The sequence below is a fragment of the Mus caroli genome, unplaced genomic scaffold (genome assembly GCF_978045245.1).
Source record: "Mus caroli unplaced genomic scaffold, Mus_caroli_1 scaffold_1, whole genome shotgun sequence".
Lineage (NCBI taxonomy): Eukaryota > Metazoa > Chordata > Mammalia > Rodentia > Muridae > Mus > Mus caroli.
In genome coordinates, this window is record NW_028227256.1 from 43086044 (window position 1) to 43106818 (window position 20775).

The 20775-nt window shown below is 43.2% G+C and overlaps 1 protein-coding gene across 1 annotated transcript; it reads right to left on the reverse strand.

Annotated features, from left to right (window-relative positions):
* Positions 1-11462: 11462 nt before the first annotated feature.
* LOC110300649 (putative sperm motility kinase W) lies at positions 11463-12973 on the reverse strand. Its single transcript, XM_021170907.2, has one exon. The coding sequence runs from the start codon at positions 12971-12973 to the stop codon at positions 11474-11476; it is 1500 nt and encodes a 499-aa protein (XP_021026566.1). The 3' UTR covers positions 11463-11473.
* Between the last annotated feature and the right edge of the window lie 7802 nt (positions 12974-20775).

Sequence of the window (20775 nt, forward strand, 5' to 3'; positions counted from 1 at the left end):
CTGTCTTCTTCTCACTCACAGAAAGGTCAGGCATTGTCTTTCTCTCTCTCTCTGTCTCCCTCTCACTCACAGAAAGGTCAGGCATTGTCTTTCTCTCTCTCTCTCTCTGTCTCCCTCTCACTCACAGAAAGGCAGATAGGATGAACAGTACACATGTAGCTTCTGCATATTATAGAAAACCTGACATTTGTGGTCCCAAGACTGGCTTATTTCACTTAGCATCTAGATCTCCAGATCTGCACGTGTCCTGTGTATCTCACTTTCCTTTACATGTAATGATGTGTCAGTGTTCCTGATTTCTCATCTCCACCCATGTGTTGGCGCACATCCTGGCTGGTTCCTTTTCTGAGCTAGAGTGAACAGTGGAACAATGAACTTGGATGTCTGAGAATCCCTGCCTTACATTGATGGATCAGACAGCAGTCCTGTTTTCCTTGCTCTGAGGAACTTTTCTGCTGGCTGCGAGGGTGGCTGCCCCATTCTCAGTGTGTAAGCATCCATGATTCTCCCTGTGCTGCCCATCATTTGTTGGCCTTAGTTTCCTTGTTACCCAGTTATGGTGGAGGGGGGAAGTTACCTCAAATACTTTTAATTCCATTTCTAGGATGATGAGGATGCTGAACACTTGTTGAAGTACCTACGTTTGTGTGTCTTCCTTGGAGGGCAATCTCTTCAGGTCACTACCCCATCTACTGATTAGATGAATTGTTTTTTGTTGTGTTGTTTTCTGTGGAAAAGTGGATCCTGCCACCAGACAGAAGACCTGGTAAGGTTGACGTCTGTTCAAAAAGCACCCGGTATTCTCATAATTGAGAACAGAAGGCATTTATACCAATTCAGGCCATGGTCTATCAGGATCAGAGCACATGAACACAACATCCCTATAGAAGGACCATATCACTTAGGGACAACACCTTCCCACTCAGAAAAGCATCTCTATCATTTCAGACTGAGCCAACCAGATGCATCTATCCCTGGATCCCATCCAATCACATAATGTTCATAAGGTCCCTGTCCACAAGGAAAAAAGTGCTGAGTTATTTCACCAAGAATCATCTGAGAGCATCTGTGTTATTGAGCTGTAATACTCTTGGGGACAGTTTTCTCTTAGGAAGCTTTCCTTGCTGGATCTTGGCCCTACTCAGAGTCTAAGTTTGAGGTTTCCCTGCAGCTGCTTGCCTTGCCACTGAGGATGCTACTGGCTATTAATTTCACACCACATCCTGCCACCTAGTGGCTCTGGCTCTGGTACTGGGGATACAGTGTGTAGAATCAAATACTGTGCAAGCACTGCTGAGTTAGGTTTTAAACTCCTGGACCCATGTGAGCTTTGATCTCCTTTTCTCTGTGGTGGGGCCCAAGTGTGTGCTCTTAGACAGCTCTCAAGTGAATCTTAAGTGCCTCTCAGTGTGTGAGCCCCAGGATGGAGTCTTAGGATGACTTTGAGATCCTTGCTTAGCTCTCTGCTGGTCTTCAACGCCACAGAGGAAATGACCAGGAGGAAGAGCTAAGGGAGAGGCCTGGTTTAGGTGACTCCCAGAGTATCATCTTTGATAAGACTGTTGGACTGACAGGTTTAATTTGGCTTCTAAGAACAGGAAATCTGATGTTGAAATATTTCCCTGTTACATTCTGCGAATATAAACTAGGCCTAGGGATCTGATGTTCTCCTATCCCAAGTACAGTTCATAGGGAGGAGGAGAATAGATTCTTTTATGCCCTGTCTGCAGTGTGAACAAAGCCCATGTGATGTTGGTAGCCAGGAGTAGTGCTTCATACTGCTTGTGACTTGTATACTGCTTGTGACTTGTGAGAGAGAAGCAGGTGGAACCAAAGGTACTGATGGAGGACTCAGGCAGGCCCTGCCGTAGTTCTGCTTCAGTTAGAGCAAGAAAGCCCATCTATCCAGCTGTGTGTGGCCACATAGCTCATGCTACCTCCCATATGACCTCAGCATGCATCCTATACTTCTGCTAGCTTGACAGCCCTCATATATACTCAATCAATTCTGTCCCTTCCAGAGAATTCCCTATCCCACCCATGTGCTGGTTCCTATATTGACACTCTATTCTGTCTTTGTCCTGTCACAGTGCAAGATATGAACCGTGCCTTCATAGGGTGAGTATTGACTCCTCTGATCCTGGTGACATTCCTAACCTCAATCCTCCACACAGAGGCACATGTGGTCTTCCAGGCAGGTAAGCTGACACCTAGGTTGCCTTTGGATCAGGAATTTTGCCTTCACACAATCCCTCCCACTCTCCTCTTGCTTTCCTACAAGATGTAGAGAATGGAGTGAGGGCTGCATCTCCGGGAACCACCCAGTACACTACACTAGACCACTGTACTGCTCTTCTGCCCTGCACTGTTCTTCAGTAAATGGTGACCTCATTCTGAGGTTGACAGAGAGTGTGGCAATCACAGCACTAAGGGTGACAGAGGCAAGGATGTGGCTATATGAGCCTCCTGTGTGCCATTTTCTTTAATGGCATCTCCAAATTTCTAAAGTTGGAATCCCTGAATGATTCTCTGTTAGGCTTAGTGTTGCTGAGTTCTGGACCTATAAATAAGTCCCATGTCAGACACTTTGTCCTTAGATTCATTCCAGAGTGGTAGCTGTACTATTTAGAGCTGTGGGATTCTGAATTTCATAGGCGTGAATCTTGGAAATATCAAGCTCTGAGCCTTGTTCTCAGTCAAACAAGTTTGAAAAGGGTCAATAACCATAAAGTACAGAAGTGCAGTTTTAATGTCAACTGTGAGTCCAGTCTATTTCCAGCCTCTTAGTTGGGAAAAAAATCTTTCTTAGCCTATGTATCACGTGGGACACCATCAGCACATGATACCCCCAAATGTCAGGACTTGCATAGTCCTACCAAATGAGCAATGAGAGAAGGAATGTGGATACCTGGACACAAGACTCCAGAACCCAGTATCCGCAAAGTCACAAATTTCACAATCATAGTACTGCTTGCAACAGCATCAGCAAGAGGCTGCTTCTGTGGAGTGAGGCCTTCTTCCTCTTCTAGGACTCAGAGGTAACCCCTGACCTGAGTCTGTCAGGCTCTTTGTATCCTGGGATGCCTTTGGTCCTGGTACTTTTATCTTGTGCATAGATGTTTTTCAAGTATTTCATCAAGATGGGATTCATCCTTACAGTGGCCAGGCTTCATGGCTTCAGTCCATCTTCCAAGCCTGGGTCATCAGCTAGAATAATCTGTTCAGTATTAAGAGGCTGAATCTGAGGAACAAAATGAAGGAGCTTGTGTAAGTTGAGAGAATGGTTTTCTTGCAGAAGATACGTTCCCAGCTCTCTCCCACCAGTGTTTGTACCTAGCAGACATCCTAGCACTCCAGGAAAGCATAAGAAAACCCTCATTGTGATACATGTCCCTTGAACCTGAAGTCTGAGCTTTGCACAGGAACTCTCCTGTCAGAAGAATCAGCAACTCTCTGAAGTGTTAGTCATGGAGATATGCAAGAGCAGAAAGAGATGGAAACAGGGGATTTGTGGGCTCTCTCTGCACTATGTCAGTCAGGCTTCTTTGGAAAGAGTTAACTTGTGCCACACTACCTGTCTCGAGGCATTCTAGATAGACCATGGAAAGTGACAGGGTCCTAGCACTCAGAAGTTTTGATGTTGATAGCATGTTCTTCTCCTGCACTTACTGAACTGGTGAACAGCATGACATCTCTAGGCATTGTTCCCCTTCCTACAATGGGGCTAAGAATGGAAACATCCAGTCAGGGGTGTTCTCATGTACACATCAATAGTCTAGTCACTTGTGGTCATATCATGACTGGGGAGCAGGTGTGCAAGAGTTTCAAGAATGAAATAACTGAGCACAGACAATGTGAAGATCCGGGTACTCTGAGGAGAAACAAAACTACAACTTTAGTGATCATATGCCCAGGTACAGAAAACATCACCTGTATCATTCATGTACAGAAGACAAGCAAAGAGATCCACACATACATCCTGCATTGATCCCAAGAAAAGTTTTTCCCTGGAGACTCAACAGTTCATGGGCATATATAAACACATCCAGGGGTGAAGATGATGGCCAAATGGTTCTTCCTTCATAGCTGAAAAAAATGTCCAAATGTTACTTCTGCTGTGCACAGCCCTAAATTCATACATCGGAGGTTACATTTTAATGCCAGTGTGTGTTCTCCATTTCCAAGACTCATGGGAGCATCATGAAGAAATGGTGAGACACTGTAGATATGCCACTGTCCAGAAATGTCCTCTCACAGCAGTCCCTTGCTAAATACACAAGCATGATCCAAAAGCCCCAAAAGACTTCAGTAGACTTCTTACCTCCATTGTGCAAATGGGGTGTCCAAGAACCATTTTGAACACTTACTTAACAGTCAAAGAGTCAAGATCATCTTATTACATTTTGATAAAATTTGCCTGGAAGCAGCTCATCTTGACCAGCAGAGACTCATTGATCCATTGACTGACATTGCTCCATCCTCCACCAAGATTGGCTTCTGAGGCCCCAGAGATGTTATTGCCATCCACTGATGTCACATTTTCTGTAAACTGGATTCTCAGAGCTGCTTGGAAGGTTTATTCATGATGATAAATGTTGGGATGGACTCTGGAGGAATCACATGACATGGTGTTATCAAAGGCAGGGCTCAAAATGGAGGCACAGAATGGTCTCCAAAACCATTCTAACTCATCCACCAAGCTGAAGATAGGAACATATAACATACTGTACTGCACCTTTGGCCAGAGCAAGTGTGGTCTACGTTGAAAAGCTGTGAGAGTCTAGTGAGGAGCAAGCCAGGTAAGGATGTAGTTCCTATCCTGTATTGTCTGCCACAGTAGAGCAGAATATGACTAAAGTATGTCCCTTAATCCAGACTGTGGGGTACCTGTCCTGTCTCACTCTGCTCAGTGTTCCTGCTTGAACACAGGAAAACCCTACAACTCACTCAGCCACTATTTAGGGCATAATCTAGCAGACCCCTCATTGCAACATCATTCAGCTTTTTTAATGTCCAGGATTGTTGGAGAAGGCTGGTACTCTAAAGAAGAGAGCATGGTACAGGCCAAGAGACAGCAAGCACAGTTGACAGAAAGGGAAGTTAAAAGCCTGAAGGATGACAAGTTCGCTCCAAGAAAAGGATCACTCCTGACATCCAGTGGTAGCATCTGGTTTTACATGTTTGTGAGAATGCTAAAGGATATTCGTAGATTTGTCTGTCATCCCTGGGTAAACCTGAAACCTGAAATGGAATTCTTTGAACTCTCCATGGCTAGCTCCAAGCCTATCCTTTTGAAAAGTACCACTTAGGCTCTTCAGTATCAAACGAGTTCTCCAAAGTTTAAGCACACTCTTGAGCATCACACATACGAACACATCCCTAGGAATTTGACAGGATTTTGAAATGTACTATGTTTCTCTTGATCCACCTTTCTCTCATGTCTATCAGTTTCCTTGAAAATTAAGCCCATAAATACAACTTTGCAAGTAGTCTTTTCAACTCCCTTTTGCAAGTTGTTTCATAATGGAAACTGCACATCATATCATTCAAGCCCATATCTACACAATAATGACCTGAGAAAAATGAGATAGTCTGCTATCTCAAAGCAGCAGGGTCTTTGTTAGAAATAAGAAGGAAACATCTCCAGGAAACATGGGCCAGATGCCACTGAGCAAATGCTAGAAAGACAGAGGAAATCTTGGGGGAATAAGATAACTTGTTAGGGTGGAGCATGGCTGAGGGACCATAATAGCTCAGGACAACAGCATTGAAACTTTTCTGAATACATCTTGTCTGTAGAGCTTTAAATTGATCCTTATGAATGTTCACATACACCAAATAGAATAGTGAATTCATGCAAGGATAATAATAAAATTTCATGTCTTTCAGGTGGCATGGCATCCTCCACAGGAAGTGCTAATAATCAGCCAGATAGAGTTCTCCAAAGCTATTGGGAAAGCTTAAAGAACAACATAGCATTCTGGGAATCCAGAGAGTAGGGTAAGGGGTTGGGCCCAATGCTCAGGAAATGGCGGCACTTCTGCATTAGAGGCCTCACTGGCCTGTAGCACAGTGGCTCCCTACATTAAACTGGGAAGAGCCTGGGATCTCCAGGCAGGAGAAAGAATCAGACAGGTGTTCCATGGCTCCATATTGGACCAGAAGAAATAGTCTACCTTCTGATTGCATGTGCTCATCTAACATGAGCTGTACTAAACCCAGCTCCTATATGTGGGAGAAGGAGAGCATCTCTCCCTAAGATTTAAAAAGACACAGCACTCTGCTCTGAGAGTATGGGTCACCGACACTTTAAAGGAATCCCAATGTCATGGCTTCATGTCCCTAGAGGATATTATTATGGTGCTCACAAAAGCCAGCTAGCATGCATGGTCTCCCTCTATGTGGGTCTGATTATACAAAACACCCCAAGGATAGGATCTTTCACTTCTGCTTTCTCTCCAAGGGTCAGCACATCATGTGGACCTCAGACAATTGAAAGATGGATTAAGTCCTCTGAGTAGTTTGGAAGTAAGATCTGGGCAAGATCAGGAAAGAATGGGGTGGGACTTACCTACTGTGTGCAATGGGTGGAATTGGTGAAGTAGCTCAAAAAGCCAAGGACACGTGATGAAAGTGCCATGAAGATGTACAAGGTGGAAGGACATCCTCAGATAACATTCTCTAGGTCTACTTTACAAGGAAAGCATACAAAAGAAAGAAGATGCCTGCATGGCTCACAGCATAGCCTTCTGTGATAAGCCTAGCTGTGTAGTGAAGTGGGCTCACTGTAGAGCTGTTAGGACACTGGACATGGTCCCTATCTTTTCATATTACACATAGGGAGAGGTATAAGGATTGGTTGACATCCAGACTGTGTGCCAAGGTGATGGCTGTGAGAATGACTGAAATGGGTGTGTCTGAGGGGGAGACTGGTTTACAAAGAAAGTCAGGAGGAAGGATAGATCCTCTGTCTGGGGCCTGTCAAGCAAGGCTTCAAATGTGGCTGTTTCCTGTGAGCCTTGATGGGTTTCTCTGTTGTCAGAGCAGTCATCCTTAGGAGAGACCTTCCTCAGCCTGGTTTTCCCTTTCTCACAAGGACACAGTATATTATCTATCTGTCAAGACAGACATGTGTACATTTACCAAAACACAATAAATACCATAACCTTCCACATATCAGCCATTTAGATGTGTTGGGTTGTGATTCCAGCAAGAATATCTAACTCATACCAGGATGGCATTAGTAAAGATATACAGGGAACATTCCTCACAACAGCTGCAGCAAGAGTGGTAAGACTAGCCATATGCAACCATATTTCCAACTTCACTTGCTTCAGGATGTGGTGTCATCAAAGCCTCTGCTCTAGGTTCAGAGACCTGAGAGTACTTGGGAGATTTTTCTATTGCACAATATAGATATTTCCCAATTGTTTCTACTGAGAACAGGACATCAGCTATGCATGGTATGAGCTGCAGGACTGAGCTCCACTTTGTGCCCTCTCCTCTCATGGATGTTTGGCATCCCAGTGTCTTATCATCAGAAGTTAGGTTATCAAAAGTGACCATCTTACCTGCATCTAAAAGATGAGGTCCATGGTGAATTTCAGTTCTGTCTCTAAGGGAAGACCACATTAACGGTGATCTATTGGCTTTTGGATTTGCTTTGAACTTCTGAGTGCCTCATATAAAGAGTCATGCAAAGTGCAACACTGTGACTCATCTTCTGGGAGGTAGGACTGTGAAGTTCTGTTAGTGATCCCTAGAAGACAGAATTGGAAATGTTAAGGTGGTAGACCTTGGAACCATTTCCTGCTGTGGACTCACTGTCTACCTGGTCTTCATAACGGCAGAGGAATACTGCTCCTTGAACAGGTTGTTGTTCTTTTACAGAAGATGAAGGTCCCATAGAGAAGGCAAGTGTTTCCCAGAGCATTGGTGTTCTAGCTCAGACTCTTTGATAAAAGCCAGAGCTTAGCCTTCTCTCCTTTGACACTCACCCAACCTCCTCACGGAGTGCAGGACACTGGAACAGGCATTACCTTTGGACAGAGGTGGTATATTTAATGTTGAAGGTGGAGATGGAAAGCAAAAGACCCAGCATGGTTTAAAGTTATGCAAGAAACCCTCATCCCTTGTTTTCTGGGCTCCCAAATTCTACAGAAGCAGTTGTTGACACTACCAAGAAAGGAATGGAAAACTTCCCAACTCTGAATAAACCAAGAAGGTTGGACTGTGGAACTCTCAGGCTCAGGCACTACATTGGAGCAGGTCATGCTCTGAGCTTTAAGTTCATTCTCAGCACTGAGTCATGATTAGGGTTCCTGGCTCAGACTTCTCACAGGTGAATAAGAGTATCTTGCGTAAGGGTTCAGGGTATCCTGATGTGGGCTTGCCCATCCTAAAGTGTTACAGACATACTGTCTTGGCGAAGAAATTTCTGGGAAAGTAAAGGTAGGCAGAAAGAACAGGGGCAAATGAAGTAGGATGCTACGATTCAATAAGACTTAATGTTAGAGAACTAAGCTGAGAGGTTGAAGATACCCAAATCAACAACCAAGGCAATTCTTAGGAAGAGAAAAGATCCTGTTGCCCTGACTGACATCCAAGGAAGGAGAACAGCACATGTGTGTGCCAAGGCCATGGCTCCCACATCTGAGACCAGTTGGGTATTTTTCCTGCATTACTGGCACTGCCTCAATCCTTCAGGTTCTTACAAAAACTTTTCCAAGAAGATCCAAGAGTTTGGATCCCTGGGTATTTCATTAAGTTTGAGAAATGCCTCAATAGAGTTAACCTCTGAACTCTACAGGCTCCACAGAAAATATTCATGTTATGCCCCCCCCCCCAACTGGGCATGGGCAGAGAGCCACAGAGGCAGAGAAAGAATGAGTACAGGAGACAGTCAGAAACAAATGCAGAGAAAGGGACAAAGCAGGACTAATAGAGATATAGAAACACAAATAGGAGAGAGAGAGAGAGAGAGAGAGAGAGAGAGAGACAGAGACAGAGAGACAGAGAGACAGAGAGAGAGACAGAGACAGAGACAGGATAGAGGAGTCAGAGAATAGGTAAGTAAGTGAGTAAAAATAATTTAAAATGCTTTTCAAGGTTACATGCTCTCAGAGCCATACCAATGGTGAAAATTCGGGTAATGTCTGTAAGGTTCATACATACATAGTAGCACTGAATTGGACCTACTCAAAGTAGTGCAGGTTAGCAGAAGGAAAATGGCATGAAAGCCTGAGCAGTCCCTAACCTTTCTTGGAGGGATGGGCTCCACACCTGGAAAAGGACCTGGCAGAGAAAACAGTAAAAAGGATTAACCAGAAAGTAAAGGAGTCTGCTGTGAAATCATAACCTATGTCTAGAAAGCAATGAGTTGAGGACCCACCAGAGACATCCCAGTGATGAGCTGATGGCTGAGTGAAAACAGTGTCGGGCATAATGTGGAGACAAGCTGAGAGGGCCAGGGAGGACATGCTACAAGATGTCAGCTTTGAACCTAAGGAAAATGAGAAGCTGAAGCCTCTAGTCATGAGTCTGACAGTTTTCAGTGTTGGGAGCGGTGGCGGCCACTGGGAGCAATGAACTGGTACACAGGTGGTTGTAGAGGGAGCACATGGGCAGGCCCAGCCCAGAAAGCAAAGAGCAAGCTAGCTGGCTAAGATACTGAGTCCAACCTTTCTGAACAGCCCACACACTGGGAACAAAATTTCAAAGAAATGGAGTGACATAGGTCCTGAGGCTACCCTCTAAGAAATCAGAAGAGGCCCTCCTCCAAGCTCTTTAGATGTGGAAGACTGATGTCAGAAAGTTGGTGAATGTTTAGGAAAGGAACATTCTAGTTTCTCAGGCCTTTGAGGTTCACTCATAAGTTTTGCAGCTTTCTTGAGCACAGTTAGAGAGATGTGCTGTGTGCCTATGCCCACACTTTTCACAGGAAAGCAGGACAGCCAGGCTGACTGATCTCCGTGATGAAAGCATTCTGTATCTCTGTGTCCTCTAAACCTCCGTTTGTGGTCCTTCAGCCAGCACAGACTCACCACACTGTCATGGTAGACAGAAGCCTGGATTTTCCCAAGCTGGAGTACTTTTACCATGTAGTGCCAGATCACATGCTGGAGGCACCTGCATTTCTCACACCTGAAGCCCACTTTTTTTTTTTTGAAATTTTTTTTGACATTTTTTATTAGATATTTTCTTCATTTACATTTCAAATGCTATCCTAAAAAGTCCCCTATACCTTCCCCCTGCTCTGTTCCCCTACCCACTCACTCCCACTTCTTGGCCTTGGCATTCACCTGTCCTGGGGCATATAAAGTTTGCAAGACCAAGGGGCCTCTTGAACTCCACTTTCTAAGTCCCCCAAGCTTCCTGCTGTCAGCTGCATACAATGTCCCAAGTCACCTCGGGTGGTCTCTCAGGAGGATGGGAAGTTCAGAGACCTCTCAAACTTTACTATAAGAGCTAAGGGAGCTTGGTTAGTATGAGACACCATGTTGTCACATCCTAGGTATGCACAAGTGTGGGATGCTGAATAGGTGTCACACAGAATGTCCTGTACCTGTGCAGGAGCTACCCAAGGCGGCACATGTGCTGAATGCGTAGGTAAACCTTGAAGAACAGAGCCATGGGAGGTACTTTGCAGTTCTGCTTCTTGCTTGCTCTGGAGCAGGCCTCTACAGACCTGGGAACACGTTTCTCCTTATTGGTAGCAGATCAGATGATGGGAGGAAAGGATAGCCAAGAAGGCCAGGGTCAGTGTCCTGGGCAATCAGGATGAGGCTTTGTTTCCTGGAGCCTGGTGGCTGTGAAGATGCTCTACCAGCTACCCTGTGGTAGATAGGAGGTGGTTTGAAAGACCAGCATGGTGCTGTATGCCCAGGCTCCGAATGCCACTGTGGAGATTCTGGTGACACTGCTACCATCTCCCCTAGATAGGGCACGCAGGATACACAAGAAGTGGGTTTGCAGCTTGGTTTCCCCATGTGGGCATCCAGGCAGCAATGTCAGACTTCACAGGGCTCAGCACACTCTGCCTGCCTGTCCAATGGAATTGTAGGGAACCATTGAGGTGGTCCCTTTGTACTTTGACCATGATCACTCTGTCAGTCGTTAGGTCCCCAAGCAGAGTCTCTGAATATGTTTCCTGTGGACAACAGCTCCACAAGCCCCCTTCCACCCTGGCTGTACCCGAAGTCTCTTGCTGATTACTGCTAGTTCAGTTGCATTAGGTAGCTCCTAGGCATTCTCAAGCAGGATTTCTTCACATGGTGGTAAGCCAAGGAGCAGGGTTTAATCCAGCTGGTGTAGAAATATATCTGACCATTCCAGGAGGCCCTGGAAATGTACAGCTTTCTGATTTTTCTCCTATAAAAAGACATGAATAAAGACATAGAAAATAAAATATAAAGCAGATATGCCCCCTCCCATACCTGCTTACCTTTTCATCAGGTTCTGCCTCTTGCTGCTTTCAGGGAGCTATTTTATTGGAGGATGTATGCTTCTTTTTTGTATTGGGAGCCCGCGGGATACAGCAGAGTTGTGACAGGCAAGCCCTGATTCTCTTGCACATTCTCTTGAAGCGGCTCATCTTCTGAGGGGGAGATGGTGTTTTCATGTCACACTGTTTAGTATATGTGCTGCCGAAGCAAGCACCCATGTCACACTCTTGATCAGGTGGCACAGGCAATTCATCCTCCAATATGCTGTTGCCGACAGATGGAGCAGCCACAGCTCCAGAATGGAGGGCAAAGCTAGAACTGTTGGTTTTTTTCTCAGGATAGTGTAGAGAAATGGGTGGCATGGAGACACTTCTGGCCACCTTGTGTCCTGATAGTGCCAGGGAAACAGGCCTGTGTTCTCCTGACGGCTGGATGTGGAGGAGGCTAAAGTTGGGCTCACTGGCCCTTCTCTTTAGGAGACGACTAGAGATAGAGGGATGTGCTGGTGGTGAAGGGGGTGGTGTAGGGCACCGATCCACAGGCTTGGCTGAGATGGTAGATGTGTGCTCAAGCCCCTTGTCTACCTGTGCTTTTAGAATCAAGTATGCCCCCATTGATTCATTATATTTTTTTCTTTGCAGGGATTCTAAGATCTCATTAGCATCAAATCCCATGCCACAGAGCATTTCAATGATGTTATAATCTGGATCGGTCACAGTTGGGTTATTTACCTCAGTTTTCTTGACCCATGGATGTTTCTCAATATCTTCAATGGAGGGCCTCATCTCTGGGGGAACTGTGAGGATCTGGTGTATTAGGTTTTCAAGTTGTCCAGAGATATGAGTTGGAATGTCATAGGTCCCCGTAGCTATCTTTTCCTCCATCTCTTTCATGGTGCTTCCTCTGAAGGGGTAGTACCCGGTGGTGATAAAATAAAGTAGTACGCCCAAACTCCACACATCTGCCTTCTTGCCATCATATGGCTCCTGTAGTACGAGCTCTGGGGCAAAACAGCTCTTGGTCCCACACTGCCGTTTCAGTAACCTGCCAGATCTACATCTAATGGCCAGGCCAAAGTCTATAATTTTGACATTCCCATCCTCATCCCTCAGGATATTCTGTGCTTTTATGTCCTGATGGACAATATCCTGGTTGTGGCAGTATTTTAAAGCTGACACTACCTGCCCAAATATTCTGCTTGCCTCTTCCTCATGCATTGGGCCATCCTCCTTTATGATGTCAAACAAGTTTCCTCCTGGAATATATTCAGTAACGATATTAATGTGCTTAGATGTTACCAGCACCTGGAAGAGGCAGATGATGTTAGGATGCTGTAGTTTCTCTAATGTGGTTATCTCTGCACGGATTCCCCTGATGTTCTTCTTGCTGAGCTCTACCATTTTTATGGCAACCAGTGCCTTGGTTTTCAAGTGACAGGCCAGTTTCACGGTGCCAAATGAACCATGGCCAAGAGTGAAAAGCACCTCGTACTGACTTCCAACATCCTTCTTTTTAGAGTTGCTGGCCATGAGGCTAAGTGATCCCTGTGCTCTGGTGCACACAGGTTGTAAGGTACAACAGCCCGACAACTGACAAACTAGACTGCTACGAAGGAGTCCCACAGGTTACCAAAACCGGCTTCCTGCTCTGTATGGACAAGAGAAACAGGCTGATCCACAGTTTTATGCAGTGGGCCCTCATTCTTCCATCACAGTGGTTCTTTGTGAGGTCAGAGCATGAAATGCACCAAGCAGAGAAGGTTATATAACCCACAGTGGCCTTCCCACTCTCATGAAAATTTGACTACCCTCTATGAGCTTCTGCTTCAGTCAAGAGAGACATATGTTTACTTGTTTAGCAATTACAGGCAGCAGAGTGCTTCGGTGTCCTTTGTAGCTGGATGCTGAGTATGTCAAACCAACCATTTGGCCTTTTAAGGATTAAGTTCCTTTTGGACAAGTGTTCTGCTGAGAGAGGCTAAGTCATCACAAAATGTAACTGGGAGCTTTTCTACCAGACACTTTGTTCCCAGAATAGGATTCTGAGACTTAATTATTCTTGAAGAAATGCCTAGACCATAAATAAGCTTTGGCCAACCCTACAAAATGAAATGCATAATCTCTTTTATGTTATGGCTTTAATGAGGCATTATTAAGCAGAATCTGGATTCTTGACTGAGAATATTGAGCCTCTATGGGCTGCCAGTGTCTTTTCCTTTGTGCTATTTTCTCTTCTGAAAATTCTGTTTCTGCTTTCATTCTTGGATCCAGATTAGATTCTTTCAAGATTCTTTATTCTGATTTTAAGAATCCTCTCATCTCGGTTCTATGGCCTCTCACCCAGCATTCCATGCTGTTTCTGTTTTATCTAAGTCTGATTTATTCTGAACCTACTTAGAGGTGATATATAAAACTACAATCATTACCGAACATATAATCATTTCTTGCTTACAGTCAAAAAGATATTATATGGGGTCCAAATGACATGGGTCATTGTAATTTTCTCCATTTCTTAACAGTATTTGTTTTTTACTCTCTCTCTCTCCTTCCTTTGAAGACCTGATTATATTATTAACAAGCAAATTATTTCTTTCTAAGATTTTTTTATACCCAGATTCTTTTATTCTCCTTTATTGTTTTCAAAGTGAATACATTTCCATCTAGAATTTTGGGGCTTTGCAGTGCCACCACAGCTCAGTGACATGTTCTTTCTGCCTTCTGTCTTTTTGCAGGCTCCTGAGGCCAGTGCATATCTATGGCAGCTAGCTTCTATTTCTCTGCTTTGTCCAGCAGACTGCCCTTGTCAGTTGTTTTTGGTTAGAGCTGCTCTTTCCCCTGTGTCTGCTGCCACCCTGGGAAGGTAGATTAGGGTCTCAGAATGCCACTGCATTGTTTCTGTCTAGGGGCCATTGCAGGCTCCTCTCACAGGCACATGCTGGTTTCTGACAGCCTGCTCAGTTCCTCTGCTGCACCAGGGAAGTGCATTAAACCTGCAGCTTGAGAGAGACTTTGATCAGCCCTGCACCCTCCAGCTGTATTGGTTCATGAGACTCTAATTAAAGGAGCAGCACCTGGGAAGTGCACCGAGGGTCCAGTAGAAAGCCCTTAATTTCTCCTCATTGGGTTATTTATTTACTTATTTATGTATTTTAGAGCTACCTTCTGCATTGTCTCTCTGTGGTTCACTGCTACTTTTGTACAAGAGTTCTCAGGCCCTAAGCCTGTATTCTAGCCTCATATTCAGTGTGCTATTGGTAACTACTGCCTTCTAGCCAGCTTCATTGTTCCAAGAATAACGACTCTTAGACTTAGTAACTTATGAATATGTTCCAAGCCCATAAGCACTGGCCTATTCACAGACTATCTTATAACGTTTATAACTTTTTTATTCTAGTCAATATCTGGCACATTTTGATTCCCTGTCCTCAGTTTCATGAATCTGACTTCCTCAGATTTCAGGGTCAAACTCCTGCTCTTGACTCTTTTCCAGGAACCTATCTGCTGCTGGTTCTCTCTTCTCTTTCCTGCCTCAGCCAATAGCACAGAGCTTTATATTGGCAGGCAATGCTTCTATGGAGCTCATAGAAGAGTCTCTCTACAAGGGAGTTTTGTCAAAGCCACATTCACAAGCTTCTGGAGGAACAAAGGCAGAAAGATCCATGGCACGGGGAGCTCTTGGCTCTCTCTACTCTAAACCTGTCATTCTTTGTTCTGACCCAGAGTCTTGCTTTCAGTATGCATTAAAGGTCCAAATTAGATGTTAAAGAGGTGGATTCCTCTAGATTATCTTTGGCATGAAGATACTCATCTTCTGAGAACACTGAGGTGTCTTAGGACTTCCCTCCAGGCTCCTGATATGCCTCTTCACCTCAGGGAGTGTTACAAAACCACCGAGTTGACTCCTCAAATATAGGACAATGGATTTTTAGTTCTTGTGATCCTGTGAGATAATTTGCCCTTAAGTCAATTTTACAGAGAATATTAGGATACCTCCTAGAGAACTGCTCCAGCCTCTGGACAGTTTCTGGGAAGTTCTTCAGTCATTCCTGACTCTTTGCTGAGACACTGCTCATTCGTGGGACAGGATCTCATTCTGAACCAGAAGTCGAGCTCTTGCTTGCCTTTAAGACATAAACTAGCTCATAAGGACTGGAATGGACTGGGGGACACAATAAAGAACCACTATGTCCTTATCGACATCCCTGGTCCTGCTCATAGTCTCCTTAGAAACAGGACCTGCTCCCCTTCAAGCAATGGACTAGGGTATTTCATTGTTTCTCCCTTGCAAATGTATGATTTTTTTTCTCTTAGTGTAAATGTAGTCTCTCAGCTTACTGCCTCATTGTGGTAACTTAAACCTAGTACTAGAAGCTTGGAGCCTCCATATGATCTTATCTGGGACTAGAATGCTTTTGCATCTGAGACTTACTATGGGATAAACTCACCACTTCCAGGTTCTTTCTGATCTCTGTAAATCTCTCCCAATGAAACTGCTTCCTTGTCTTCTTTTCTCTCTCTGAACTTCTTTTTCTTATGAAGCCTCTTTCCCCTTTCTTTTCATGAGAGTGAGGCATGTCCTCTTCTGTCAACTGTTTCTCTGATTCATCACTTTTTACTACTCAATTAGATATAACTCTCAAGCATGGTGCTACTTTCTCCAATATTAACTTTATCTTTGTTGTTTGGGATTAAAATGTATACTAAAAGTGAGCTGCGCCAATACTAGGAACATTTTTTTTTCAAGGAAACAACACAATCTCTGGGTTAAGAGTTTCATCAAATATCCTGCAAGAATTCTTGGACTGTAGGACTGACTACCTTTCCGCTGTTTGCTGTCCCAGTTCGCATTCTATGATGCGATCAATGCCAAGGCCAAAAGCATCTTAGGGAGTAAATGGCTAATAGACTTTGCTTATCCCAGTATAGATCCTTCACTGAGGAAAGTCAGGGTAAAAAGCCAAGCAGGAACAGAGGCAAGAGTCATGGAAGGAAGTCACTCCTGCACTCTCCTACATAGGGATTCTTCTACTGTGGGAACTGGGGCTGACGTATCCATAGAGCCCAGGTCTGGAAGGATGCCCTCAGCTCTCCCAGATGAGAGACTAATATCTGGGCACATGTGGAAGTGTGTCCTTTGATAGGCTTTTCATGCTTGTTTTGCTCTAGGAAAGTAGAAATTTTGTGTGTTTTCAAACAAGAAGAAGAAGAATAATCAGATTTATGATTGGTTGACGTTCATACATACTCATCACAGGCAGTAAGGTCTACAGTGGGGGACACAGGTCTATCTCCTTGCCCTCCCTTCTAGTCTCACTTTTAGGTCCCTCTGCATATCAGCACCACTTTCCAGAACAGCAAGTTTCCTTTTTTGTTGTTATGTTTATTTTTATTTTTTATTCTTCATAACCTTTTTTTTTTTTTTTTGCAGTCGAGTGGTTATTCGCCCTTTTGGTCTGCTCTCTGACTGTTCCTCATCTCATAAGTCCTCCACAGTCTCCAAAAGAATGTACTCAACCCCCACCCCAACCCCACCAGACCTCCCCACTCCCTGGGGCCTCAAGTCTCTGGAGGTTTAGATGCATCTTCTCTTACTGAGGCCAGACCAGGCAGTCTTCTGCTGTATATATGTTGGGGGCCTCACATGAGCTCTTGTATGTTGTCTGGTTGGTGGCTTAGTGTCTGAGTGATATCGGGGGTCTAGGTTAATTGAGTCTGCTGGTCTTCCCATGATCACTAAGGACTTTGAATATTTCTTTCAGTGCTTCTCAGCCATTCGAGATTCCTTTGTTGTGAATTCTCTGTTTAGTTCTACACACAGTTTTTTGATTGGGTTGTTTTGTTGTTGTTGTTGTCGTTGCTTAGTTTCTTGAGTTCTTTACATGTTTCGGATATAAGCTCTGTATCAGATGTGAGGTTAGTGGAGTTTTTTTTTCCCAATCTGTAGGTTGCCTATTTTTCCTATTGACAATGTCCTTTGCTGTACACAAGCTTTTTAGTTTCATGAAGTCCCATTCATCAGTTCTTAATCTTAGAGGTGGAACCGTTGGAGTTCTGTTGAGGAAATCACACCCAACCCCATGCAAATGAGTTCAAGGCTCTTTCCACTTTCTTTCCTATTAGATTCAGTTTATCTGTTTTTATGTTGAGGTCCTTGATCACTTGGACTTGAGTTTTGTGCAAGGTGACAAATATGGGTCTATTTTCATTTTTCTACATACACACTGCCAGTAAGACCAGCACCATTTATTGGAAGATGCTTTCTTTTTTCCAATGTATATTTTGGCATCTTTATCAAAGATCAATTGTCCATAAGTGTGTGGTTTTATTGCTGGGTCCTTAATTCTATTCCATTGATCAACCTGTTTGTCTTTGTACTAATTCCATGCAGTTTTTAATCACTATTGATTCTGTAGTATAGCTTGAGGTCAGGGATGGTGATTTCTCCAGAAGTTCTTTTATTGTTAAGAATTGTTTTCCCCAGTGAAGGAGCTAGAGAAAGTACCCAAGAGCTGAAGGGGTTTGCAGCCCCCTAGGAGGAACAACAATATGAACTAACCAGTACCTCCCAGAGCTCCCTGGGACCAAACCACCAAGCAAAGAAAACACATGGTGGGACTCGTGGCTCCAGCTGCATATGTAGCAGAGGATGGCCTAGTTGGTCATCAATGGGAGGAGAGGTCCTTGGTCCTGTGAAGGTTCTATGCTCCAGTATAGGGGAATGCCAGAGGAAAGAAGGAGTCGGTGGGTTGGGGAACAGGGGGAGGTAGGAGGGATAGGGGATTTTTGGAGGGGAAACTAGGAAAGGGGATATCATTTGAAATGTAAATAAAAAAATTTAATTAAAAAAGAATTGATTTCACTATTTTGTTTTTTGTTTGTTTGTTTGTTTTTCCAGATGAAATTGAGAATTGCTCTTTCCATGTTTTTGAAGAGATGTGTTGGAATTTTGACGGTTATTGTGTAGAATCTGTAGATTGCTTTTGGTAAGATGGCCACTTTTATGATGTTAATTCTACCAAGCTACAAGAATGGGATATCTTTCCATTTTCTGAGGTCTTCTTTGATTTCTTTCATGAGAGACTTGAAATTCTTGTCAAACAGATCTTTCACTTGTTGGTTAGAGTTACCCCAAGATAGTTTATATTATTTGTGACTATTGTGAAGGGTCGTGTTTCACTAATTTCTCTTTCAGCCCATTTATTATTTATATAAAGGAAGGCTACAGATTTATTTGAGTTAATTTTATATCTAGACACTTTGCTGAAGTTGTTTATCAGCTATAGAAATTCTTTGGTAGAATTTTTGGGGTTGTTTATATATACTAGCATATCATCTACAAATAGTGATATCTTGACTTCTTTGCCAAGTTGTAGCCACTTGATCTCCTTTTGTTGTCTTATTGCTCTAGGTAGAACTTCCAGAACTATATTGAATAGATATGGGGAGGCTGGGCCTTGAATTCCTGATCTTGCCAATACTTTTACCATAAAAGGGTTTTGTTTTGTCAAATGCATCTAATGAAATGACCATGGGATTTTTTTTTTTTAGTTTGTTTATATAGTGGACCATTTTAATGGATTTTATTATTTTATTTTAATTAATTAATTTATTTTTTGGTTTTTCAAGACAGGGTTTTTCTTATAGCTGTGGCTGTCCTGGAACTCACTCTGTAGACCAGGCTGGGCTCGAACTCAGAAATCTGCCTGCCTCTGCCTCCCAAGTGCTGGGATTAAAGGAGTGTGTCACCACGCCCGGCTTTAATGGATTTTAGTATATTGAGCCAAACTTGCATCCCTGATATGAAGCCTACTTTATTGGGGTCAATGATGGTTTTGATGTGTTTGCAAGAATTTTACTGAATATTTTTGCATCTATATTCATAAGCAAGATTGGTATGAATTTCTCTTCTTTGTGGGGTCCTTGTGTGGTTTAGGTATCAGAGTAATTTTGGCTTCATAGAATGAATTAGGTTGAGTTTCTTCTGTTCTACTTTATGAAACTATTAGAAACTATTACTATTAGATCTTCTTTGAAGGTCTGGTAGAAATCTGGACTAAAGCTATCTGGCTCTGGGCTTTTTTTTTTTTTTTTTTTTTTTTGGTTGGGAGGTTTTTAATTACCTTTTCTATTTCTTTAGGGGATATGGGCCTGTTTAGATTTACCTGCTCTTCTTTTAACTTTGATATGTGGTGATCTGTCTAGAAGATCATCCATTTCACCTAGATATTCCAGTTTTGTTAAGTATAAGCATGTTGGATCTGATCATTTTTTGAATCTTCTCAGTTTCTGTTGTTATGTCTCCCTTTTCATTTCTGATTTTGTTAGTTTGTATGCTGGCTCTGGCCTTTAGTTAGCTTGGCTAGTGGTTTATCTATCATGTTGATTTTTTCAAAGAACCAGCTTTTGGTGTTGTTGATTCTTTGTATCATTCTCTGTTTCTATTTAGGCCTGACCCTGAGTTTGACAATTTCCTGCTATCTTGTTCTTTTTGGTGTGTTAGCCTTTTGTTGCTCTAGAGCTCTCAGGTGTGCTGTTAAATTGCTAGTGTACAATCTCTCCAATTTCTTTACCAGGACACTTATTGCTATGAGTTTTCCTCAGCACTGCTTTCACTGTGTCCCATAAGTTTGGGTATGTTGTGTCATCGTTTTCATGGAATTCCAGGAAATCTTTAATTTCTTTATTTCTTCCCTGACCAAGTTATTATTGAGTAGAGTAGAAAGTTGTTCAGTTTCCATGTATATGTGGAGTTTCTGTTGTTTTTGTTGTTATTGAAACCTAGCCTTAGTCCGTGGTGATCTGATAGGATGCACGAGATCATTTCAATGTTCCTGTATCAATTGATGCTTGTTTTGTGACTGATTATATGATCAATTTTGGAAAAGGTACCATGAGTTGCTGAGAAGAAGGTATATTCTTTTTAGGATGAAATGTTCTATAGATATTTGTTAAATCCATTTGGTTTATTACCTCTATTTGTTTCACTGTATGTCTGTATTTCTGTTTCAATGTTCTGTCCATTAGTAAGAGTGAGATGTTGAAGTCTCCCACATTTATTGTGTGGGATTCAATGTGGTTTTTGAGCTTTAGTAAAGTTTCTTTTATGAATGTGGTTGCCCTTACATTTGTGGAATGGATGTTCAATGAGTGTTTTTTTTTTCTTTTCTTTTTTTTGTGGGGGGAGGGAAGTCTTCCTCCAGTCTCTCCTGATAAAGAGCTACTTAGTTTTTAGTCAGACACTAAATAGTTCTTCTGAGGAAGAACTGCCTGACACATTTCTCCCCATAGTCAAGTCCAGTTCATCAATAGCTTTCTTGAAGCAGAGTGGAGTC

Excerpts from the sequence above, each read along its gene's own strand:
- LOC110300649 (XM_021170907.2), bottom strand. The coding sequence starts at position 12,973 with ATGGCCAGCAACTCTAAAAAGAAGGATGTTGGAAGTCAGTACGAGGTG.